This window comes from Aedes albopictus, chromosome 1 (assembly GCF_035046485.1).
Source record: "Aedes albopictus strain Foshan chromosome 1, AalbF5, whole genome shotgun sequence".
Lineage (NCBI taxonomy): Eukaryota > Metazoa > Arthropoda > Insecta > Diptera > Culicidae > Aedes > Aedes albopictus.
In genome coordinates, this window is record NC_085136.1 from 329,617,624 (window position 1) to 329,643,779 (window position 26,156).

The 26,156-nt window shown below is 45.7% G+C and overlaps 2 protein-coding genes across 2 annotated transcripts; both read left to right on the plus strand.

The window, feature by feature from the left end:
* Positions 1-6: 6 nt before the first annotated feature.
* Positions 7-8,311, plus strand: LOC134287774 (gastrula zinc finger protein XlCGF7.1-like; the record flags this gene model as incomplete). The annotated part of the gene is given in 2 exon segments (XM_062850640.1): positions 7-75; positions 7,617-8,311. Coding segments are annotated over 2 exon segments (720 nt in total), but the record flags the coding sequence as incomplete, so codon positions are not given.
* A 230-nt stretch (positions 8,312-8,541) lies between these two features.
* Positions 8,542-10,767, plus strand: LOC109414670 (uncharacterized). Its single transcript, XM_019688500.3, has 4 exons — positions 8,542-8,747; positions 8,812-9,960; positions 10,020-10,388; positions 10,455-10,767. Exons 1-4 carry the CDS (start codon positions 8,721-8,723, stop codon positions 10,554-10,556), a joined length of 1,647 nt encoding a protein of 548 aa, XP_019544045.3. The 5' UTR covers positions 8,542-8,720; the 3' UTR covers positions 10,557-10,767.
* Positions 10,768-26,156: the final 15,389 nt, after the last annotated feature.

Below are 26,156 nucleotides of genomic sequence, written 5' to 3' on the forward strand. Positions count from 1 at the left end.
AAAACCTTCAACCAATTGACCTCGAAGAAGTTGCACGAGAGGGTCCACAACAATGAGAAACCCTATGTTTGTCAGGTACGTTTCATGAATAGTATACACAGGTATATGTAACACGTACACACAGCCTCTCACAGCCCCTGATAGCTACGATTTATCAAGCGTCTCCAAGAATAACCTTGTGCAAAAATTATCGAATCTACAATGTAAATCAGTCTGACCCTCTTGAAGCCCTTCTGAAACCCCCTGATACGTCTTTGAACCCTCTCTAGAGCACTTGAAAAGCTCTTTAGCCTCTCCAAACCCCTTTGAACTCCTCAACCTTCGGAGTCTTCCTAAAATTCCACTGAAACGTATTGTAACCCTTTTGAAAACCTTCTACATCTCGTCAGAAGCACTCTTGAAAGCCTTTGAATCCCTTGAAACCTACGGAATCGCTTTGAAACGTCTAGAAGCTCTTCTGAAATCCTCTGAAACTTTAAACTCATCCGAAAGCATTTGAAGCCGCTTGAAACTCCCATTAACATCTTTGAAACCCCCTGAAACGCCTTGAAACACCCCTGAAACCTCGTCGAAACCCTCTAAAGCTCAATTGAAAGCCTGTGAAGCCCCTTAAACACTCGGGAACCCCTTTAAAACTCCCTAAATTATCTTCAAACGCATTGAAACGCCTTTGAAACCTCACCTGAAGCTCATCTGAAAGCCTGTGAAGTCCCCTGAAACCCCGGGCACCCCTTGAGACGCTTCTTAAACCGTTGAACCACCCTGGGGCTCACCCGAAAGTCTGTGAAAACCTTCAAAACTCTAAACCGGGAACTCTCTAAAACGCTTTGTAATGTCTTGAACCAAATGCCAAAACTCACTCAAACTGTGAAGCCCTCTGAAACGCTTCCATAAAAATCCACTCAACGGGAAGTATGAAGCACCTAAACCCCGGGAATCTCTTAAACGCCATAGAACGCCTCTGAATTCCCTCTGAAGCTCACCAATAAGTCCGTGAAGCCCCTTCAAAGCCATCTGGAACATTCCGAAAGACCTTGAAATGCCTCTGAAACTTGCTGAAATGCTTTGCAACGACTTGAAACCTCTCTAAGGCCCCCCTGAAGCTCACTTAAAAGTCTGTGAAGGTCTTTGAACTGCCTCTGGAAACTTTCTAAAACCTCCTATTGTTCACCTGAAATCCTATAATGTTCCATAAAACTTTAGGGAACCCGATTAAAACACCTCTGAAATCCTTCTGAAGCCACCCTGAAGCTCACCTGTAAACATGTGAAGCACTGAAAGGGCTTAAACCCTCTGCAGCGCTTCGAAAGGCATTGACACCCCTCTGAAGCTAACCCAAAAGCCTGTGAAGCCCTCCCTCTACAAACAGCCAGGAACTCTCTGAAACCCGCGAGCACGTTTTGATACTACTCGGAGGATTCGATATCTGTAGCTCACCTGGATATCGTGCAGCCACTCGAAACGCCTTGAAACGCGCCCGGAACTTCCCTGAGCTACAGGAGGAGATATCGCTCAACTGAAAGCCTGTGACGCCCCATGAAACCCCAGGGAACCCATTTGAACGCCTCTGAAGTGCATCTGAACCACCCCGTGAAGATCATCTGGAAGCCTATGAAGACCACTTTCACCTCAAAAAAAAAAAACAAACTTCGGAATCCTTGAAACGCCTCTGAAACCTCCTAAAGCTCAACCAAAAGCCCGTGAGTCCCTTCAAACTTATGGAAACTTGCTGAAACGCCTTGAAACGCCTCTGGAGCACCCCCTGAAGCGCTATGGAACGCCTCTGAAACATCCCTGAAAATCACCTGGAAGCCTGCCTTTGAAGCCCCTTGAAACTATCTGTAACTCCTAGGAATGTTCGAAAACGCTTTTGAAATTCCTTTGAAAGCACCCTGAATGTCACCTGAAACCTTGGTGAACCACCCTTTAAAGTCCTCTGAAACTCCCTACAACGCCTTTATATACCTCTGAACTCCTCTAAACTCCAACCGAAAGCCTGTGAAGACACTTCAAACTCCCGGGAACTCCCTGAGCCCGCTGAAACGTTTTTGGAACCCCACTTAAATCCCCCTGAACCTCATCTGAAACCTTCGGGAACGCATTGAAACAGCTTTGTAATCAGTACGTCGACTCTAGAAGAACGTTATCCTCCATGGCATGTGGAACCCCTTAAAACCCCGGATACCTCTTGGAACGCCCTCAAATGTCTATAAAATCCCTCAGAAAGCATCCTGAAGTTCATTTGAGAGCCTGTGAAGGCCCCTGAAACCTCCAAGGATCCCTTGAAACGCTCACCATTTATAAAAACAATTAGCATGAGCATTAAAACTCACACATAATATAAAAAAGAATAATAATAAAGCTCACCCAAAAGCTTTTGAAGCCCTCTCTGGAACTCGCTGAAACGCTTTGAAACGACTTGTAATCCTCCTGAATGCCCCCTGAAGCTCACCTGAAAACCGGTGTGGTCTGTAGCCCGTTAAAACCATGGGAACCCCTCTGAAACATCCTGGAGTCTCCTAAAGATCCCATGATAAAAATACTTTGGAGCCGTTTTAAAACCCTTCTGGACCTCTTCTGAAAGCGTCTTTTGAAACCTCTTGAAAACTACGGAAATGCCTTTAAACGTTATGAAGCTAAAACCCCAGTAAGCACCACCTGAAACGTCTTGAAACGCCTCTGACATCCCCTGGAACTCAACTGGAAACCTGTGAAGTCCCCTAAATCTCCTGAAACCCCCCTCTAAAGGCCCAATGAAACGCCTTTGAATACATCCTACGTCGTTTAACCCTTTGAAGCCGAAATTTTTCCAACTCCAAAATAAGAGTTTTTTACGTTTTTCTGTAGCTTTGGTGGTCAATAGCATAAAATCGGTAGAATATTATTCAGAATATTTTTTCTGAATATCCTAGGTCATCCAAACTATTCTTGAGTTTAGATCCTTAAGTCTACGGGTGTAACGGTAACTTCTTTCATTATACAAAGCTACGATTTGTAATCTATCATGTCCAGTACGTCTTCTGAAAGGTTAATAGACAATATCAAATCAGCCGGGATATCCTAGGTCATCCAAACTATTTTTGAGTTTGGATCCTGAAGTCTACGGGTGTAACGGTAACTTCTTTCAACATACAAAATTACGATTTGTAATCTATCATGCCCAGTAAGTCTTCTGAAAATTCAATAGACAGTATCAGATCAGTAGGGATATTCTAGGTCATCCAAACTGTTCTTGAGTTAAGATCCTAAAGTGTACGGGTGTAACGGTAACTTCTTTCATTATGAAAAGTTACGATTTGTAATCGATCATTTCTAGTAAGTCTTCTGAAAGTTCAATAGACAGTATCAGATCAGTCGGGATATCCTAGGTCATCTAAACTGTTCTTGAGTTTAGATCCTAAAGTCTACGAGTGTAACGGTAACTTCTTTCATTATACAAAGTTACGATTTGTAATCTATCATGTCTAGTAAGTCTTCTGAAAGGTTAATAGACAATATCAAAGCAGTCGGGATATCCTAGGTTATCCAAACTGTTCTTGAGTTTAGATCCTAAAGTCTACGGGTATAACGGTAGCTTCTTTCATTGAAAACTACGATTTGTAATCTATCATGTCCAGCAAGTCTTCTGAAAGTTACAGTAGTTGTTTTTATCAACTAATCTTCATAACAGTAAGGAAGCACATAGGGTGACAATGGGTATTATCGGCAGGTTTGTTCTCTTCGTCATGGGGGGTTTTTGTCAGCCAAATTGCCTGAAACTTGGCCATAACATTCAGCTAAGTTGGGAAGGATTTGAGACCAACTCTGAGTTCAATAGGTTTCAAAAAAAACCCCAAAGACGAAGAGAACAAAACGGCCGAGAATAGGTAATTTCCCCTATAATATCCCAAAAATATATAACAACCTTTTTGTTCCTCTAACTACTTTGGTAAGTACAGTGGATTATGTAACACTACTTAACGTCGTGGCAAAAGCTATTATCACAAGTGTAGTCCTGAAGCTATTGTCTCCGGAGTAGTGTTTTTGATCTGAAATATCTTAAAACTATCTTGAAATAACTATATCATGAGTTAGGAGGATTACAGATTATAGTTTAACCCTAAAAGGGATACCTTCATGGCCTCAGTTTCGTCACCTTGCTGAGTGTGTTCCATCAAAGACGAGCTCTGATAGGCGCCTGGGGTCCAATGGACCCCAGGTATCCCTTTTAGGGTTAATGTGCATTGTGGGAATAGTTACTGCTACTATCAAGAGTTAAACTTCAGGATAGATTGGACGACCCTCAATGTCGCAAAGGTTCATATAGTAGACTTCCGGTTGGTCCAGCAACCGCGACTGATTATGAAACGTTACTCGGTATGTCAGATATAGCTTATGTTACGATTGTAGACCTGAAGTTCTAAACTCAAAGATAGCTTGGCTGACCTGGAACATTCACATAGTGTCTTTAAATGGCATTTGAGATTTCAAGAGCTTCACGGATCTCAGCAGATTATGCTGTGCTATTGTTTATGGTGAAAACACATACAATTTTTCTTGTAGATTTGAAGGACATCATTATAGAACAGTTTGGACGAACACGAATGTCCCAAAGATTTATAATACGCTAGTAGACTTTAGGTTGCTCTAGTAACTGCGATTAATTATGCAGCGTTACTCAGTGTAACAGATATGGATACTGTTACGAGTGTAGACCTGAAGTTCTGAACTCTAAAGTAGTTTGGCTGACCTGGAATATCCCTGTAGTGTCTCTAAACGGCATTTGAGATTTGTAGACCTTAGAGGATCTCAGCAGATTATGCAATGCTATTATTAATGGCGAAAACACATAAAATTTTTGTTGTAGATTTGAAGGACTTCACTATAGAACAGTTTGGACGAACCTGAATGTCCCAAAGGTTTATAATAAGCTAGTAGACTTCAGATTGCTGCAGAAACTTCGGTTGATTATGCAGCGTTACTCAGTATAACAGATATGAATACTGTTACGAGTGAAGACCTGAAGTCCTGAACTCCAAAGTAGTTTGGCTGACGTGGAATATCCCTGTAGTGTCTCTAAATGATATATGAGATATCAAGAGCTTCGCGGATCCCAGCAGATTTTGTAATACTATTATTTATGGCGAAAACACATAAAGTTTTTCTTGTTAATTTGAAGGACTTCATTATAGAACAGTTTGGACGAACCTGAATGTCCCAAAGGTCTATAAAAAAAAGTAGACTTCAGATTGGTCCAGTAATCACGGATAAATATGCGACGTTACTCTGTATAGCAGATATGGCTATTGTTACGAGTGTAGACCTGAAGTCCTGAACATCAAGGTAGTTTGGCTGACCTGGAATATCCCTGTAGTGTCTCTAAATGTCATTGAAGATGGCAATAGCTTCGCCGATCCCAGTAGGTTATGCAATGCTATTATTTGTGGCGAAAATACATAAAATTATTCTTGTAGATTCAAAGGACTTAACTATAGGACAGTTTGCAACACCTAGAACATCCCAGAATATAAAACACTTTTTGATATTCTTGACGAAGTCTAAATGAATACATACAAACGTAATCCACATCCATGTTCAGCTTTTAGAACAACTGGTATGCCATTTATTTCGTTTTTCCAAATTTCATCGAGTTCAGGATGTTCTAGGTTATCAATGAAGTCCCAAATACAAATATTCTATTTTTTCCCTAATAGACGGCTCAATTTGCAGAAACTCTGCCAAAGACAGTATTTTGTTTTATCGAATGGGTGAATTTATACAGTCGTTTCTATGTTGGGGTCATATATGACCCCATCCGGCTCCAAATGGTTAAAAAACCTCTACAGCTTCCTGAAGCCTCCGGAAACTCTAAAACGCTTTGAAACACGTTGAAATCGCTCTCTGAACATTTACCCCCCACCTCGCCTGAGAGCTGCTAAAGCCCCTCTACAATCTGTCTGACTTATACGTAATGTGTTTAATTTTTCAACTCTAAACTGTATAAAATGTACTCTACCAAGTTTGGAACAAGGTTTGGAATAAATCTGCTAGTTCGTTACGAGTGTAGATTCACAGGTCCTAATCCCACCGCGATTTGGGTCATCTATGACGCTACCAAAATGCGCAAAAAGTTGTTTCACATTATACATTCCTCCAGTTCACCAATGTATCCGGAGCTCTGAATGCCTTAACTGCAACAAGTATTCAAAAACCTGTGGGTATCATTGGCCTTGTCATTGGCCAATCTTACGTACTTTGCGGGCCATCTATGAGAAAAATGGGATAAGTTCGGGTATGTGTGCCTGTGGTATAACATCATATGGAAATTTAAACCCCCATCGCCTTGAAACTTTCTGTAATGCCTCGGAAATTCTGAAAATACTCTGAAACTCTTTGAAATGCCTTCGATAATTCCCTGAATTCCCGAAGACCCTTTGTAACGAACCTGAAATCCTTTGAAACCCCCGAAAATTCTCTAAAAGGTCCCTGTAACATCCCAGAAATCCGCTGAAAATTTTCCAGAACCTTCTGAAAATCCTCCTGAAATCTCTGAGACTTCCCAAAACCTCCTGAGATGTACATGAAATCCTCCAAAATACCATGAATCTCCCTGAAACGCATTACATTCTGAAACTCAATCAAACGCCACCAAAACTGTCCTGAATCTCTCGGATCCCCTGTAACGCCCTTGAAACCGTCCGAGATTTCAGTAGACACTACTAAAAGTAACAGAGGGTTTTCTCTGGTTCCAGAGGCTCTGCAAATCCTTTGAAACTCTGTAGAGCTCCTTAACCTGTGTAACGTTTCCGTTATTCACTGAAAATCTTCTGAAACATTCTGATATGCCTCTGAAAACCCCCTGCAACATTCATAAAATCCCTGAAAACGCCCATGAATCCTACTGAAAATTCTCCTTCACCGCCTGAAATGTCTCCTAGAACTCCCTGTAACTTTCTTAAACCTCCTGTACCGCCTCTGTTGCGCTCCTTAAACCTCCCGAGACCCTTGAAACCACCCCTGAAACTCTCTTAGAACTTCCTGGAATCCTGGGAAACCTGGGATTTTCAGGGGTGTTTGAGAGGGTTTCAATGACTTTTCAGAAGACTTTAGAGGGTTTTGGTGAACCCTGAAACCCCTTAAAACGTCTCTGGCATCACCTATAACTCTCCATAATTCCCCTACAGTACGCCATCCCCTTCAAACGCTCCTCCCAAGTAACATTTTGATGACCTTTTGGTCTTGTAGAGGTTTTGAGAACCGCCATAAAATCTGACACCGTTTATATTGGTTTTATGGTGGTTCTAATAACCTCTTCTAGTATATTTAACTTAAAAATGTTACGGATAGAGCCGAAAATTTGACCAGAGCATCGTGGCGTCATAAAGAACAAAATGAGAGGAGTACCCATCGAACTTTTTGACATGTGGTATTTTGAGCCACGCTAATGAAGATCTTAGAACTAGGACTTCGTGACGTTCTAATTAGTCCAGAACATTCTTCAATCACATTTTCCAATCATGCGCCAGTAATTAATCCAGAAACTATTAATTGAAACACACCACGTACATGTCAAGCCTAGTTTTCGTGCCCTTGGATATTCGTTTAAAGCGCCCAACCTTACTATACACCATTTCCAGGTTTGCCTGAAGGCCTTCACCAACATCAGCAACCTGCACGTACATTCCCGAACGCACAACAATCAGCGGCCGTACTCGTGCGACCAGTGCGGCAAGCGATTCGCCCAATCGCAAACCCTGAAGACGCATGTCCTCTCGACGCACACCGCGGATCGTCCGTACAAGTGTGACCTTTGCCCTCGGACCTACGCGACCCAGTCTAACCTACGGAACCACCAGAACAGTCACCTGAAGGAGAAACCCTTCATCTGTAACGAATGCGATCGCCGTTTCACGCAGAAATGTACCCTGAAGACCCATCTCCTGTCGCATCGCAAAGATAAGGACTTCAAATGTGTCGACTGTGACAAATGCTTTCCGACTCAAGGACTCCTGAACACCCACTGGAAGCAAGTCCACAACAAGAAACCTCCGGAGACGGGACGAGAGCTTAACTGTGACGAATGCGGTAGGGCGTTCAAGTTCAGGGCCCGCTATGTTACCCATATGCGTACGGTTCACCAGAAGGAAGTCGATGTAGTGCCAAAGAAAGAAGATGTGGGTATAGCGGCTGCCGGAAATTTCGGCGGTGGAGAGGCGGACGAGGACTCGATGATACTGGGATTCGACGATATAGCGCCGGATCTTGTTCCTGATCTGCATTTCAATTAGTATCCTATTAGAAATATACGAATTGTAGCGAGCGTTTTAGCACGAAACTGGTGTTTTACTCCTTCGTCTATTGCGCATGCTTTAGAACAGGAAACATTCGAATATCCGTCGCACTTAAATTTTGTTAAAACATACTTTGGTATTTGAGTAGCAACGATCTTGAAAACTAGACCGTATAGTAGTCATTTGATTTTAAAAAGCAGTTTTACCCCAGTGTAGTTTGTATTTGACTTTGTTCAACACTGGGACGCATATTCGCCGAAAAATCGGACCGTTCCTGTATGTTTCTGGACAGCGAACACCTGTTGATTCTTGTTTTCCCAAACATCTCTGAATGAGCATGAGAAAAATGCAACATTACACATGTTCGCTATTTTTAACATTGCGGATGGAAATATTGATCAAATAAAAGTGAAAAACTGATTAATTCGCATCCAACGGATCCAAGCAAGCATGGAAATTGAAAATCTTCCTAACGAGGTAGGTAATCGAAGCAACCTTTATACTTTAACTGCTAGAGCAACGCCTACTATGCCTCTTTTAGCTGTTAGAAAAGATCTTCCGATATCTCTCTGCGGACGACCTGGAAAACGCAGCCTTAGTCTGTCTCGCCTGGAAGGACATCATCCTCACGGTCATCATTCCAAAATATGTGACAATACACCTAAAACCGGTCCATCCTGTCACCCATGAACTGATCCCGATGCCCTCGTTACTATCTTCACAAATAATGAATACCTTTCCCAAGTCACACTACAAAATCACGGTTCCCAATGAAGAACTTGTCGAAGCACCGGAATTCATCGATTTCTTCAAACACTGCGGACCGAACTTGAGGTCCCTTCATCTTCAAGTCGTTCAGCTATCCGAGGGAATGCTCAAAGTCTTCCCATACCTTTCAAACCTAGAAGAACTCTGTTTGACAACCGAATCCGATGAACTCTACGGTGCAAAACCCCAAAACCCTGAACTCTACCTTCCCTGCCTCAAAAACCTGAAATCCCTCAAGTTCTTCATGCCCAACTACTTCATGCTCCTCAACGCACCCCTCCTGTCCTGTTCCCTCTCCATCCTCTGCTTAGAGCGCTTCGAAGTAGAACTTCGGCACCTAAAACCCATCCTCCACCAACACGCATCCACCCTGCGCGAGGTCACGGTCAAGGTTGAGGAAATGAAACCCTTCCTCCAGTACCTCAACTCCCTCCCCGATCTCAAACTGCGCAAACTCAACATCAAGAGCGGCGGCAACGAGGACGACTTCACCGATGCCCTCATCCAGCTGTTTTACCAGCAACCTCAGCTTCGCATCCTCCGTATCGGATCCGAACTATCTCTCCGCGCCGTTTCCCAAATTCCTCGGATGCTCCCGGACCTGCAAGAACTGGAGCTGATCGCCGAGAGCATCCACGACTGCAAGGCGTTCGCCGAGTTGAAGCACCTCCGCAAGCTGACCATGTCGCTGTACGACGTCCGCGCTTGGGACGAATCCGCTTCCATCGGGAGCGTCGTGGACTTCTCGCTTTCCGTTACGTTCCCGCTCATATCGCCGGCCGTTTTCTGCTCCTTTCCCAATGCGAGGAGCTTCTACCTGGAGGACGTTGACGACGATACGCTCATGCGGGACATCATCGTGGTGCAGACGTTGATGGAGCGGGTTCAACGGGTGGAACGGCTCGACTTGGAGAACTACGTGGTGAGTATTCTGCGATGTCTCGGAACTCTACAACTGTTGACCGTAACTCAATCCCCCAGCTAAAAGAACGCGAAATCCTGAACGACAGCGTACAGCGCTTCGACACGATCGAAGGCCTGCGTATGCTGAAATACAGCTGCCGGGACATGTCGGACGCATCGTTGTTGACGATGGCACTACCGGAATTGCGGGAACTACACCTCACCCACTGTCCACGGGTAACGTTCAAGGGCGTTTCGTTTCTGGTACGCAACTGTCCGTTGATCGAGACGCTACACGTGGAGTATAACAAGACGGGCTTCAACGACGATTGTATGGACGTTATAACGAGGAAGTTGACGGGGCTTCGGCGACTGTATCTGGTGAACTTGAAGGGACTGACCAATGAGAGCGTGGAACACATACTGACGAACTGTAGGTCGTTGAGGGTAAGCGAGTCATGATTTCAAGGAGCTAATCGTAAAGTTGATCCAATACTACGTCTCTAATTTCAGGAACTAACATTCTCGTACTGTATTGGCATAACGATGGACAAGGCGGAAGCTATTGGGAAGCTGAGCACGCTGAAGACGCTACGAAAATTGATCTTTAGCTGAACTACATACGCTGGGGAATTCAACTCGTTGGTTTGTCGGAGATATCGCAAAGTGTTGCTATGAATTAGCTCGATAGTAGATCACGGAGGCTTCCCGTACTTGTAAACCAATAGTTAAGTTTATTATCTGATTGTTAAACCCTTTCTAGTAGATTTAACATGTTTCATAATAAATCATGCACAACAGCTTTAAAATCGGAAATTTATTCAAACATAATTTTAACATAAAAAAATGTTGCATCAGCAACATTATTGTAAAGAGGTTTCATTCGGCAATGCAATAACTGAACTGAGTGCCAACTGGGTGCTGGAGGAATCCCTGGATGAATTCCTGGAGGAATCCCTGATGGAATTTCTGAAAAAATCTCTGGAGATATGCTTGTAGAAATCCCTGGAGGATTTCCTGGAGGACCCCTATGAAATTCCTGGAAGAATCTCCGAAGGAACTCCTGGAGGAATCCCTGAAAGAATTTCTTAAGGAATCCCTGGAGGTATTCCCGATGGAATTCTAGAAGGAATTAAAGAGGAATCCCTAAAGGAATTCCTAGAGGAATCCCTAGAGGAATTCCTGGAGGAATCCCTAGAGGAATTCCTGGAGGAATCCCTAGAGGAATTCCTGAAGGAATCCCTAGAGGAATTCCTGGAGGAATCCCTAGAGGAATTCCTGGGGGAATCCCTAGAGGAATTCCTGGAGGAATCCCTAGAGGAATTCCTGGAAGAATCCCTAGAGGAATTCCTGCAGGAATCCTTAGAGGAATTCCTGCAGGAATCCTTAGAGGAATTCCTGCAGGAATCCATAGAGGAATTCCTGCAGGAATCCTTAGAGGAATTCCTGGAGGAATTCCATGGGGAATTCCTAGAGGAATTCCTGGAGTAATCCCTGGAGGAATTCCTGGGGTAATCCCTGGAGGAATCCCTAGAGGAACTCTTGGACAAATTCCTGGAGCAATTCCTGGAGGAATCCCTGGAGGAATTCCTGGAGGAATCCCTGGAGGAATTCCTGGAGGAATCCCTGGAGGAATTCCTGGAGGAATCCCTGGAGGAATTCCTGGAGGAATCCCTGGAGGGAATTCCTGGAGGAATCCCTGGAGGAATTCCTGGAGGAATCCCTGGAGGAATTTCTGGAGGAATCGCGGAAGGAATTTCTGGAGGAATCCCTAGATGAATTCCTGGAGGAATCCCTAGATGAATTCCTGGAGGAATCCTACCACCTTGAGGAATTCCTGGAGGAATCCCTTGAAGAGTTGCTGGAGGAATCCCTAGAGCAATTACTGGAGGAATCCTTAGAAGAATTCCTGGAGGAATCGCTAGAGGAATTCCTATATGAATCCCTAGAGGAGTTCCTGGAGGAAACCCTAGAGGAATTTCTGGAGGAATCCGTAGAGGGATTCCTGGAAGAATCCCTAGAGAAATTCCTGGAAGCATCCCTAGAGAATTCCTGAAAAATCCCTGGAGGAATTCCTGGAGTAATCACTGGAGGAATCCCTGAGGGAATTCCAGGGGGAATCCCTGAGGGAATTCCAGGGGGAATCCCTGAGGGAATTCCAGGGGGAATCCCTGAGGGAATTCCTGGAGGAATCCCTGGAGGGAATTCCTGGAGGAATCCCTGAGGGAATTCCTGGACGAATCCCTGAGGGAATTCCTGGACGAATCCCTGAGGGAATTCCTGGAGGAATCCCTGAGGGAAGTCCTGGAGGAATCCCTGAGGGAAGTCCTGGAGGAATCCCTGAGGGAAGTCCTGGAGGAATCCCTGAGGGAAGTCCTGGAGGAATGCCTGAGGGAAGTCCTGGAGGAATCCCTGAGGGAATTCCTGGGGGAATCCCTGAGGGAATTCCTGGACGAATCCCTGAGGGAATTCCTGGAGGAATCCCTGGAGGAATCCCTGGAGGGAATTCCTGGAGGAATCCCTGGAGGGAATTCCTGGAGGAATCCCTGGAGGGAATTCCTGGAGGAATCCCTGGAGGGAATTCCTGGAGGAATCCCTGGAGGGAATTCCTGGAGGAATCCCTGGAGGGAATTCCTGGAGGAATCCCTGGAGGGAATTCCTGGAGGAATCCCTGGAGGGAATTCCTGGAGGAATCCCTGGAGGGAATTCCTGGAGGAATCCCTGGAGGGAATTCCTGGAGGAATCCCTGGAGGGAATTCCTGGAGGAATCCCTGGAGGGAATTCCTGGAGGAATCCCTGGAGGGAATTCCTGGAGGAATCCCTGGAGGGAATTCCTGGAGGAATCCCTGGAGGGAATTCCTGGAGGAATCCCTGGAGGGAATTCCTGGAGGAATCCCTGGAGGGAATTCCTGGAGGAATCCCTGGAGGGAATTCCTGGAGGAATCCCTGGAGGGAATTCCTGGAGGAATCCCTGGAGGGAATTCCTGGAGGAATCCCTGGAGGGAATTCCTGGAGGAATCCCTGGAGGGAATTCCTGGAGGAATCCCTGGAGGGAATTCCTGGAGGAATCCCTGGAGGGAATTCCTGGAGGAATCCCTGGAGGGAATTCCTGGAGGAATCCCTGGAGGGAATTCCTGGAGGAATCCCTGGAGGGAATTCCTGGAGGAATCCCTGGAGGGAATTCCTGGAGGAATCCCTGGAGGGAATTCCTGGAGGAATCCCTGGAGGGAATTCCTGGAGGAATCCCTGGAGGGAATTCCTGGAGGAATCCCTGGAGGGAATTCCTGGAGGAATCCCTGGAGGGAATTCCTGGAGGAATCCCTGGAGGGAATTCCTGGAGGAATCCCTGGAGGGAATTCCTGGAGGAATCCCTGGAGGGAATTCCTGGAGGAATCCCTGGAGGGAATTCCTGGAGGAATCCCTGGAGGGAATTCCTGGAGGAATCCCTGGAGGGAATTCCTGGAGGAATCCCTGGAGGGAATTCCTGGAGGAATCCCTGGAGGGAATTCCTGGAGGAATCCCTGGAGGGAATTCCTGGAGGAATCCCTGGAGGGAATTCCTGGAGGAATCCCTGGAGGGAATTCCTGGAGGAATCCCTGGAGGGAATTCCTGGAGGAATCCCTGGAGGGAATTCCTGGAGGAATCCCTGGAGGGAATTCCTGGAGGAATCCCTGGAGGGAATTCCTGGAGGAATCCCTGGAGGGAATTCCTGGAGGAATCCCTGGAGGGAATTCCTGGAGGAATCCCTGGAGGGAATTCCTGGAGGAATCCCTGGAGGGAATTCCTGGAGGAATCCCTGGAGGGAATTCCTGGAGGAATCCCTGGAGGGAATTCCTGGAGGAATCCCTGGAGGGAATTCCTGGAGGAATCCCTGGGGGGAATTCCTGGAGGAATCCCTGGAGGGAATTCCTGGAGGAATCCCTGGAGGGAATTCCTGGAGGAATCCCTGGAGGGAATTCCTGGAGGAATCCCTGGAGGGAATTCCTGGAGGAATCCCTGGAGGGAATTCCTGGAGGAATCCCTGGAGGGAATTCCTGGAGGAATCCCTGGAGGGAATTCCTGGAGGAATCCCTGGAGGGAATTCCTGGAGGAATCCCTGGAGGGAATTCCTGGAGGAATCCCTGGAGGGAATTCCTGGAGGAATCCCTGGAGGGAATTCCTGGAGGAATCCCTGGAGGGAATTCCTGGAGGAATCCCTGGAGGGAATTCCTGGAGGAATCCCTGGAGGGAATTCCTGGAGGAATCCCTGGAGGGAATTCCTGGAGGAATCCCTGGAGGGAATTCCTGGAGGAATCCCTGGAGGGAATTCCTGGAGGAATCCCTGGAGGGAATTCCTGGAGGAATCCCTGGAGGGAATTCCTGGAGGAATCCCTGAGGGAATTCTTGGAGGAATCCCTGAGGGAATTCCTGGAGGAATCCCTGAGGGAATTCCTGGAGGAATCCCTGAGGGAATTCCTGGAGGAATCCCTGAGGGAGTTCCTGGAGGAATCCCTGGAGGGAATTCCTGGAGGAATCCCTGGAGGGAATTCCTGGAGGAATCCCTGGAGGGAATTCCTGGAGGAATCCCTGGAGGGAATTCCTGGAGGAATCCCTGGAGGGAATTCCTGGAGGAATCCCTGGAGGAATTCCTGGAGGGAATTCCTGGAGGAATCCCTGGAGGAATTCCTGGAGGGAATTCCTGGAGGAATCCCTGGAGGGAATTCCTGGAGGAATCCCTGGAGGAATTCCTGGAGGGAATTCCTGGAGGAATCCCTGGAGGGAATTCCTGGAGGAATCCCTGGAGGGAATTCCTGGAGGAATCCCTGGAGGGAATTCCTGGAGGAATCCCTGGAGGGAATTCCTGGAGGAATCCCTGGAGGGAATTCCTGGAGGAATCCCTGGAGGGAATTCCTGGAGGAATCCCTGGAGGGAATTCCTGGAGGAATCCCTGGAGGGAATTCCTGGAGGAATCCCTGGAGGGAATTCCTGGAGGAATCCCTGGAGGGAATTCCTGGAGGAATCCCTGGAGGGAATTCCTGGAGGAATCCCTGGAGGGAATTCCTGGAGGAATCCCTGGAGGGAATTCCTGGAGGAATCCCTGGAGGGAATTCCTAGAGGAATCCCTGGAGGGAATTCCTGGAGGAATCCCTGGAGGGAATTCCTGGAGGAATCCCTGGAGGGAATTCCTGGAGGAATCCCTGGAGGGAATTCCTGGAGGAATCCCTGGAGGGAATTCCTGGAGGAATCCCTGGAGGGAATTCCTGGAGGAATCCCTGGAGGGAATTCCTGGAGGAATCCCTGGAGGGAATTCCTGGAGGAATCCCTGGAGGGAATTCCTGGAGGAATCCCTGGAGGGAATTCCTGGAGGAATCCCTGGAGGGAATTCCTGGAGGAATCCCTGGAGGGAATTCCTGGAGGAATCCCTGGAGGGAATTCCTGGAGGAATCCCTGGAGGGAATTCCTGGAGGAATCCCTGGAGGGAATTCCTGGAGGAATCCCTGGAGGGAATTCCTGGAGGAATCCCTGGAGGGAATTCCTGGAGGAATCCCTGGAGGGAATTCCTGGAGGAATCCCTGAGGGAATTCCTGGAGGAATCCCTGAGGGAATTCCTGGAGGAATCCCTGAGGGAATTCCTGGAGGAATCCCTGAGGGAATTCCTGGAGGAATCCCTGAGGGAATTCCTGGAGGAATCCCTGAGGGAATTCCTGGAGGAATCCCTGAGGGAATTCCTGGAGGAATCCCTGAGGGAATTCCTGGAGGAATCCCTGAGGGAATTCCTGGAGGAATCCCTGAGGGAATTCCTGGAGGAATCCCTGAGGGAATTCTTGGAGGAATCCCTGAGGGAATTCCTGGAGGAATTCCTGAGGGAATTCCTGGAGGAATCCCTGAGGGAATTCCTGGAGGAATTCCTGAGGGAATTCCTGGAGGAATCCCTGAGGGAATTCCTGGAGGAATCCCTGAGGGAATTCCTGGAGGAATCCCTGAGGGAATTCCTGGAGGAATCCCTGAGAGAATTCTTGGAGGAATCCCTGAGGGAATTCCTGGAGGAATCCCTGAGGGAATTCCTGGAGGAATCCCTGAGGGAATTCCTGGAGGAATCCCTGAGAGAATTCTTGGAGGAATCCCTGAGGGAATTCCTGGAGGAATCCCTGAGGGAATTCCTGGAGGAATCCCTGAGGGAATTCCTGGAGGAATCCCTGAGGGAATTCCTGGAGGAATCCCTGAGGGAATTCCTGGAGGAATCCCTGAGGGAATTCCTGGAGGAATCCCTGAGGGAATTCCTGGAGGAATCCCTGAGGGAATTCCTGGAGGAATCCCTGAGGGAATTCCTGGAGGAATCCCTGAGGGAATTCCTGGAGGAATCCCTGAGGGAATTCTTGGAGGAATCCCTGAGGGAATTCCTGGAGGAATTCCTGAGGGAATTCCTGGAGGAATCCCTGAGGGAATTCCTGGAGGAATCCCTGAGGGAATTCCTGGAGGAATCCCTGAGGGAATTCCTGGAGGAATCCCTGAGGGAATTCCTGGAGGAATCCCTGAGGGAATTCCTGGAGGAATCCCTGAGAGAATTCTTGGAGGAATCCCTGAGGGAATTCCTGGAGGAATCCCTGAGGGAATTCCTGGAGGAATCCCTGAGGGAATTCCTGGAGGAATCCCTGAGGGAATTCCTGGAGGAATCCCTGAGGGAATTCCTGGAGGAATCCCTGAGGGAATTCCTGGAGGAATCCCTGAGGGAATTCCTGGAGGAATCCCTGAGGGAATTCCTGGAGGAATCCCTGAGGGAATTCCTGGAGGAATCCCTGAGGGAGTTCCTGGAGGAATCCCTGAGGGAGTTCCTGGAGGAATCCCTGAGGGAGTTCCTGGAGGAATCCCTGAGGGAGTTCCTGGAGGAATCCCTGAGGGAGTTCCTGGAGAAATCCCTGAGGGAGTTTCTGGAGGAATCCCTGAGGGAGTTCCTGGAGGAATCGCTGAAGAAACTCCTGGAAAAATCAAGAATCAAGCAGTGGAACCAATAACACTTGATGGAGTTAGGCGTATCACTGCGAGGTAGCGATCGGAAATCTTTGGCATCGTCGACTCGGACATATCGGCCAACGTGGATTGAAGACCATGACCCGTAAAGGAAAGCTGGATAAAGAAGCCCTCACGTGGTGTGTATCGGTCATTTCAAACACAATCCCCACCGCATCCCGAGGAACCTTTTTAGCTATTGGAATCCCCCCGTCCGGTCTATTCCCCAACAAAATCCACCCTCGCACAAATGCTTTCACTCAAACTGAACCCACCAACAAATTCCATTCATGATGAAGGAATCCCACTTCTTCACGAGACACGGGCGGGTGGCGTTCGCGTGTTATCGGTGATAAAATTTGCTGTTGCTTTCCACCAAGAGTAGCCCACCCGACCCAACAACACACCCACACCAAGACTAGTGCAAGCATGCTTTCTCGCTGAAGTCCTCGCCTCGCCTCATTCACACTGATTGATTTGATACCACTCTACATAGGTACATAGTTACGTCCTGTTTTCCCACATACACACAACAACGTGACTCGGTGATTCGGAAAGCGCCACACAAACGCCCGCTGTGTCCACGAGGGTGGAATGCGTGTGACACGACACTGGGCATCTTTTTCTATTTCACCAGAATTTTAAGTAGCTATCACAATGTATCGCCTTGAAGTCGATTACCAGGTGATGCGTTGGGACCCAGTATTTACGAGCTTCACGGTGAATATCTGGTCCGTTATTCACCGGTCATCGACGAAGCCGGATTGATAACTTCCCACGAACCAATTCGCTTTAGGCCACTGACGTCGAAAAATGATTTGGGTACTTTGTAGGCGGCATACTGCAGAATGATGGCCGCTCGGAAGTTCTTACATTACAAATGCTCACTACTATAGTTGAGTTGAGACCACGATAAACTTATGGCAACTGCGGCAGCAGCAGAGCCCGTGAAGCTGAAGACGCCAAAGTCTACCCAGACTAAAGGCTTCGTATTCGCGGGTAGGCTGAATAGGATACGCCATACGCGATTGCTTACGACAAAGCAATACCGCTGAAGCGTGCGAAGAAGCCAAGCCGACAGGAGAGGAACTACCAGGCGGCGGCCGCACGCAAGACCAGGAGGTTATTAGCCTAAACAGCGGAAGGCAGTTATTAGGCAAGTTGGACTCCAGCCAGGCATCCAGGAAAGGTGGGAATGGTGGGCCTGAATAGGCCGGCTCATCCCAGATAGAAGGCAGTAAGGGGTTGCGACCACCTCAGGTAAGGATGTGTAAAGACGAGTTTGGCTGAACTGCCATTTCATCGGACATCGTCTAGATCGTCTCGAAGCTACAGCGGATGTGACACGTGGACTCGAGGAGTGGCTAGTATAGGTACCCCTCCAGGAGGTCCTTCTAGCATTCCAAGGAGTTCTTGATGATTCTTTGGGGTTCTTCCTAGAGATTCTTCTGAGATTCCTAAAGAGATTCCGTCTGTGATTCCTTCAAGAGCTCTTGTCAGGATTCCTCCAGGAAGTATTCCCGGGGGAATCTTTGATTACTTCAGGAATTCCTAGGTTCCTTCATCCACCAGGAATTCCATCCTAGATTCTCCTAGAAATTTCCTTTGAAATGTCTTCGATAGTTTTTTATTTGACTTCCAGAAGGTATTCCTGGGAATTCCAGCAATTTTATCAGGGATTTCTTTCGGAATTTCTCCAGGAGTTCTCTCTGGGATTTCTTCAGGAATTCTTTATGAGATCCTTCCAGGAATTCTACAAGAACTTCTTTCAGTACTCCTCCAAAAACTTCTTCATGATTTTTCCTGAAGCTCCTCCCGGAACTATTTTTGGAATTGTTTTGAAAATTCCTTTCAGGATTCCTACGATAATTCCACAGAGAACATTTTCCGGGATTCCTCCAGGAACTACTTCCAGGATTCTTTCGGAAACGCCTTCCGGGATTCTCCATCAGGGATTTCTCCGGGAATTTTTAGGTGCTTCTGTCAGAAATTGCTTCTGGAATTCCTTCAGGAACTCCTTCATGGATTTATTCAAAAATTTGTTCCGCGATACCTTGTGGAACTCTTTCTGGGATTCCTCTTGAAACTTATTGCGGGAAATTCTCCTGGAATTAATTCAGAAACTACTTCCAGGATTTCTTCAGGAGCGCTCTTCAGGATTCATCTAGGAACTCTTTTCTGGTTTCCTCCAAGAGTTCCGTTTGGAATCCCTGCAGATCCTTCTGCAATTTCTGTGGAAGTTCATTCTGAAATTTTAACGGAATCCGTTAAACGGATATCCTTCCTTGTTTATAGAATACCTAATGAAGTTCCTACTGGCTTTCCTTGAGAAAATATTCCAGCAAGTGCCTTCTGGTTTTCCTCAGAAGGAGATTCCGAATTTCCTGGAGGATTTCCGGAACTCTATGAGAAATCCCGAAAGAAATCCCTTGAAGTCCCAGAAGGAATCTCAGTAGAATCTCTTGGAAGGGAACTTCAGAAGGAACCCCAAAAAGAATCTCAGACATAGCTCCCTGAGGAATCACAGAAGGAAATCTTAGAAGGATCCTAGAAAAAAAAAATGTGAAGGAACCACGTAAAGAATTGTTGGAAGAATCTCATAAAAAATGCTGGGCAAATCCTTGAATGAGTTATCCTAAAGGGATTAATATCTAAACAAAATTTGGAAGGAAATTTAAAAAAATCAAAGAATTCCACAAACAATCTCAGCAGGTATTCCTCAGGCAACTCAGGAAAGAATATTTGAAAGAATCCCGGTAGTTCTTCCTGCTGGAGGAATCCTGATAAGTGTTCTTGAAGGAATCCCAGCCGCAACCTCTCTAGGAATCTCAGAAGAAACTCCTGCAAGAACTCCAGAAGGAACTTTAAAAAAATGTTAGAAAAATAAATAAATCCCCGGAAGAATCTCCTCAAGAAGTCCCTGGGAATCCCTCAAGAAACTCCTGAAGGAGTCCTGTAGCAAAGTTGTGGAGAAATCGTTTAAGATACCTGGAATTCCTGTGGAATCCCAAAAAGGACATCCTGGAGGGGATCCAACATGCCGTCATCAAGTCATAAATCAGCACACTTTCCCACGCTCGCGGACCCCATATTTTGTATTGAATCAAACCTAGCTAGCGAAATTCTTGTAAGTCAAAAGCTGATGAAATTTTTCTAAGCCCGAATCGTGAACAACAAGGCCACCAGCAGAGTAATTCAGAGACGCATTGTGGCAGAAAATCGAGCTTACTGTGGACTCCGCAGAACTCTACGATCGTTAACTATCTACAAAACGCTGATTAAACCGGTAGTTCTCTATGGGCACGGCCTTGGCCCGAAGCATCTACTCTACGTGCAGAGGACCAACGCGCCCTTGGAGTTTTCGAACGGAAGGTGTTGCGTACCATCTACGGCGGAGTGCAGATGGAAGACGGGACTTGGAGAAGGCGAATGAATCACGAACTGTATCAGCTGCTGAGAGAAACAACCATCGTCTACACACATTGCGAAACTCGGGAGGCTACGGTGGGCGGGTCACATCAACAGGATTTCGGATAGTAACCCGGTTAAAATGGTTCTCGAGAATCACCCGACCGGTACAAGAAGACGTGATGCGCAGCGAGCTAGGTCGATCAAGTGAAGAACGACTTGCGAACCCTTCGCAGAGTGCGGAACTGGAGACTCTCAGCCAAGGACCGAGTAGAATGGAGACGACTCGTATGTATGTACAGCAGAGGTCACTCAGGCCTTAGTCTGACTGGTAAGGTAAGGTAAGTAAGGTATACGGCGAGTCGATAAGGAAGTGGAACTGACAGCAACGCACGTAATTGGCATAGTGGAGGACTGAATGAGGTCGAGACAGCTGGCACTCGCGCATTACGGTGTCAGGCCATTCGGCCGAAGGTCATTAGGCCGAAGGCCATTCGGCCGGAGGTCATTAGGCCGAAGGCCATTCGGCCGAAGGTCATTAGGCCGAAGGCCATTCGGCCGAAGGTCATTAGGCCGAATGGTCATTAGGCCGAATGGTCATTAGGCCGAATGGTCATTAGGCCGAATGGTCATTAGGCCGAATGGTCATTAGGCCGAATGGTCATTAGGCCGAATGGTCATTAGGCCGAATGGTCATTAGGCCGAATGGTCATTAGGCCGAATGGTCATTAGGCCGAATGGTCATTAGGCCGAATGGTCATTAGGCCGAATGGTCATTAGGCCGAATGGTCATTAGGCCGAATGGTCATTAGGCCGAATGGTCATTAGGCCGAATGGTCATTAGGCCGAATGGTCATTAGGCCGAATGGTCATTAGGCCGAATGGTCATTAGGCCGAATGGTCATTAGGCCGAATGGTCATTAGGCCGAATGGTCATTAGGCCGAATGGTCATTAGGCCGAATGGTCATTAGGCCGAATGGTCATTAGGCCGAATGGTCATTAGGCCGAATGGTCATTAGGCCGAATGGTCATTAGGCCGAATGGTCATTAGGCCGAATGGTCATTAGGCCGAATGGTCATTAGGCCGAATGGTCATTAGGCCGAATGGTCATTAGGCCGAATGGTCATTAGGCCGAATGGTCATTAGGCCGAATGGTCATTAGGCCGAATGGTCATTAGGCCGAATGGTCATTAGGCCGAATGGTCATTAGGCCGAATGGTCATTAGGCCGAATGGTCATTAGGCCGAATGGTCATTAGGCCGAATGGTCATTAGGCCGAATGGTCATTAGGCCGAATGGTCATTAGGCCGAATGGTCATTAGGCCGAATGGTCATTAGGCCGAATGGTCATTAGGCCGAATGGTCATTAGGCCGAATGGTCATTAGGCCGAATGGTCATTAGGCCGAATGGTCATTAGGCCGAATGGTCATTAGGCCGAATGGTCATTAGGCCGAATGGTCATTAGGCCGAATGGTCATTGGGTCTTATTCTTGCCGTTACGTCCCCACTGAGGCAAAGCCTGCTTCTCAGCTGTTCTTTCTAGTATCATTGCTAAAATAGTTTTTGGCGCTGCAACTGCTGATATTTAATTCATAAATTTTTCCTTCTTTAAAACATAGGCTATGCTTTCTAGTTTCATTGTTAAACTAGTTTTTGGCAAAAATTGTTGGAAAAGGTAAAAACAACGGCTAACTTTCAATTCGTCCTGATGACCATTCGGCCTAATGACCATTCGGCCTAATGACCATTCGGCCTAATGACCATTCGGCCTAATGACCATTCGGCCTAATGACCATTCGGCCTAATGACCATTTGGCCTAATGACCTTCCCTAATGACCAACCTTTTTTAGGTGGCGACCCCCTTTAAGAATTTTCAAAACATCTGGGGCCCTATAAAAAAAATAGAAAAAAAAAATATGAATTAAGTGAACGAAACCGATTTTTTAGTACAGAAATCTACTGTGGGAGGGATTTTTGACGATCAATGATAGATTTTTTTTTATTCGCTACTCACATTTCGTAAACATTGATGTTAAGCACATTAAATTTAAATCGTAGTTGAAAAATAGCGGCGCAGCCGAATTTTTTTTCTTTCGGAGGCGTTTTATACTGAAAATTTGTTCTTGAAATTTTGGCTTTTGGAGGTGGCGGCATACAAAATAAAAAATTCGTATAATTTTCACAAAATTGAATAGAACTTTAACATTTTTTTTGGTAACACCGCGGCTCCCCTGGACTGGTTTCACGGCCCCCTAGGGGGCCGCGGACCACTGGTTGGGAACCCGTGTACTAGAGTATTCAATCAATTGTTGTTACATTACTGATACGGTGCAACATCCTACAGGTGTAAGGAGCATTGTTCTGTAAATAAATAATTTTCAAATATGACCTCCAATTTGGATCTCCAAGAACTTCCGCGAGTAAAGGCCTGAAGATCTACAATCATAGCCAATTGTTTCTTGCTACATTACCGATCATGCGTTGTAACATCCCAGAGGTCCCAGAGCAGTGTACTGAAGAGTATACATTTCCAAAGGTATGCTACGTCTTCCATGAACTTCCGCGAGTTAAGGCCTTGAGATCTACAAGCGTACTCAATGGATTGTTCTTCCATGACTGATACGATGCAACATGCTACAGATCCTTGGAGCACGGTTTTGTAGAGAACTACTTTCCAAATGTGATCTAGGTCCTCCAAGAACTCCCATGAGGCCTTCAGATCTACAAGCGTAATCAATGGTTTGTTGTTACCTTACTGATACGTTGTAACATTCTACAGGTCCATGAATCATTTTTCTGTAAAGAACTAATTTCCATAGATGTTCTAGGTCCTTCTTCCACGAGTAAAGACCTGAAGATCTCCAAGCGTTATCAATGGATTGTTGCCACATCACTGATACACACTAGCGTGCACAGGAGGGGGGGGCAAGGGGGGGGGGGCACTTGCCCCCCCTTTTATAAAAAAACATCTCATGCACCATATTGAGAGTAATTGAATTCTATTGCCATCAAATGCAGTATACTGACATCATGCAACATCTTCAAGTTCCATGCACCATCTCAACATCTCATATATCATCTAAGCTTTTAATTCACATTTGAATATCACAGGCTCCATTTTGGCATATCGTACACTAAATTGTATTCCATGTACCTGATCCATATTGGCTTCCGCACCATATTAAATTCTATGCACCATTTTTTGCAGTTCTTGCACCTTGGATCTACCCATGCAATGTTGAGAATAACTGAATCATGGTTGCAACTATTGCACCACTGACACGTACATTTTTTTAGTATTCCATTTACCACCATCTTTTACTCAACTAGTTTGTGATGTCAGCACCACATTTGAACAACATGCACCATTTTGGTATTTTGTATTCCAAAACTGTATTCCATGTACGTGAATCATGGTGACTTAAGCACCACATTGAATTCCAAGCACCATTTTTGCAATTCGTGCACCTGGCCATGCACAATTTCGAGTGTCAAGCTTTCAATGCACCATCATTATGTCCACAGAATTATCTAGGTATACATGCATTATGCTGATCTCATGCAATGTATTTTAATCAATTGGGTATCTAATGCACCATCATTAATTTGCATGCACCATCAAAGCTTTTCAAGCACCATTTCAGCGTTTATCATATGATACGCATCATTAACCATTCCATACACCATTTCTGCATTCATCATATCATTTAGGCATCTTATGCACCATTATGATGTGGTTCATATTTGAATCCCATGCACCATTTTGGCATTTTGCATACAAAATAGCATTTCATGTACCTGGACCATGTTGATTTCTGTGCCACATTGAGTTTCCTGCACCATTTATGCAATTCGTGCACCATATTATGTATTATCATATGAAAATGTATGTATTGCACCAGTATAATAGAACCATGGTGATACTAATGCACCACACAGACGTCATGCAGCTTTTTTGCATTCCATGCACCACGATGATGTTCAGAGAAACATCTAAGCACCATCTCACGCGTCATATAAGAATTTATTTCACATTTGAATTTTATAGTCTCTATTTTGGAATATCGTGCACCAAATTGTATTCCATGTGCCTGATCCATGTTGACTTCCGTACCACATCAAATTCTATGCACCATTTTTACAATTCTTGCACCTTTGATCTAATCATGCAATCTTGAGAATCACTGAACCATGGTGGCAACTAATGTACCACTGACACATACAATTTCTTAGTATCCCATGCACAACCTCGATGTTCATAGAATCATCCAGGCATCCATGCTGATCGAGTATCGCTAATTAACGGTGATAACTAATACAGCACACTAACATCTTGCACCTTCTTCAAAGCGTCCACAGAATCATCTAGGTATCCATGCATTATACTGGTCTCATGCACTGTCTTTTAATCAATTAGGAATCTAATGCATCATACTGATATGCACCATTATTAAATTTCATGCACCATCAAAGCTTTCCAAGCATCATTTCAGCGTTTATTATATAATCTACGCATCTGATGCACCATTATGGTGTGATGATCACATACTTTTTAGTATTCTATACACCATTTTTGCAATTCGTGCACCTAACTATGCAACATGTTGATAATCTTTGAATAACGGTGACAAACTAATGCAGCACATTAGCATCATGCGCCTTCTTCAAAGCTTTGCATGCACCATTTTGGTATTTACTATATCATCTAGGCATCGTATGCACCATTATGATGTGGTTTACTTTTAAATTTGATGCACCATTTTGGCATTGTGCATACACAATATTTTTTAATCTGTATTAAAGAAATGTTTAGCCCTACACACTAAGATCAGCTCGGTATTTTCCCCATCTTTTTACTGAGTTCTCAACAGCAGATTTAACTCGGTACGCTCGGTTATCCCTTTTGCTGAATACTCTGTAAATGAGTTAACGAGCTCTGCAAATGAACAAAAATTACAGATGAACGGTAAATATCGTTACTGATGAACGGTAAATATTGATTACCGAGTGTACCGATTAAAATCTGCTGTTGAAAACTCAGTAAAAAGATGAAAAAATGCAGAACTCAGCTGGAGGAATTCTTGGAAGAGTTTCGGGAGACATTCCTTTAGACTTCTGGCAGAAAATCCTAGAGGATTCTAAGGAGTAATTTTTGCAGAAATTCCTGGAGAAATTATTAGGGGATTTTCTGGAGGAATACTTTCAGGAATTCCTGAGATGATTCCTGGAAGAGCTCCGGGAGAAATTGCTTGTGGATTTTCTGGAGACACCCGAGGAGTAATTCCTAGAGGAAACCCTGCAGAAGTTCCTGGCAGAATTCCTGCTATTCCTGGAGGTATTTAAGAAGAAATTTCTAAAGGAATTTTTGGAAGAATAAATGGAGGAATTTCCGAAGAAATTCTTTGAGGTATTTTTGGAGAAATATTTTGGAGAAATATCCTGGAGGAATCCATGAAGGAATTTCTGAAGAAATTCCTGGAAAATATCCTGGCGAAATTCCTGGAAGAATCCATGGAGGATTTCTTGGATAAGTTCCGGGAGAAATTCCTTCAGTATTTTCTGAAGGAATCCGTGGAGCTATTCCTGGAGCAAACACTGAAAGAAAATGTTGAAGGGATTCTAGCAGACATTCCTACAGGATTTTTCATAACAGAAATTGCAGGAGGAATTCCTGAAGTATTTACTGGAGGAATTCCTGGAGGAATTATTTGTGAATTTCAGGAAAAATATATGTGGCTTCCTGGAGAAATTTCTGGTAAAATGTCTGAAGGAACCCCTCGAGGAATTTCTGAAGGAATACCTAGAGGAATTTCTGG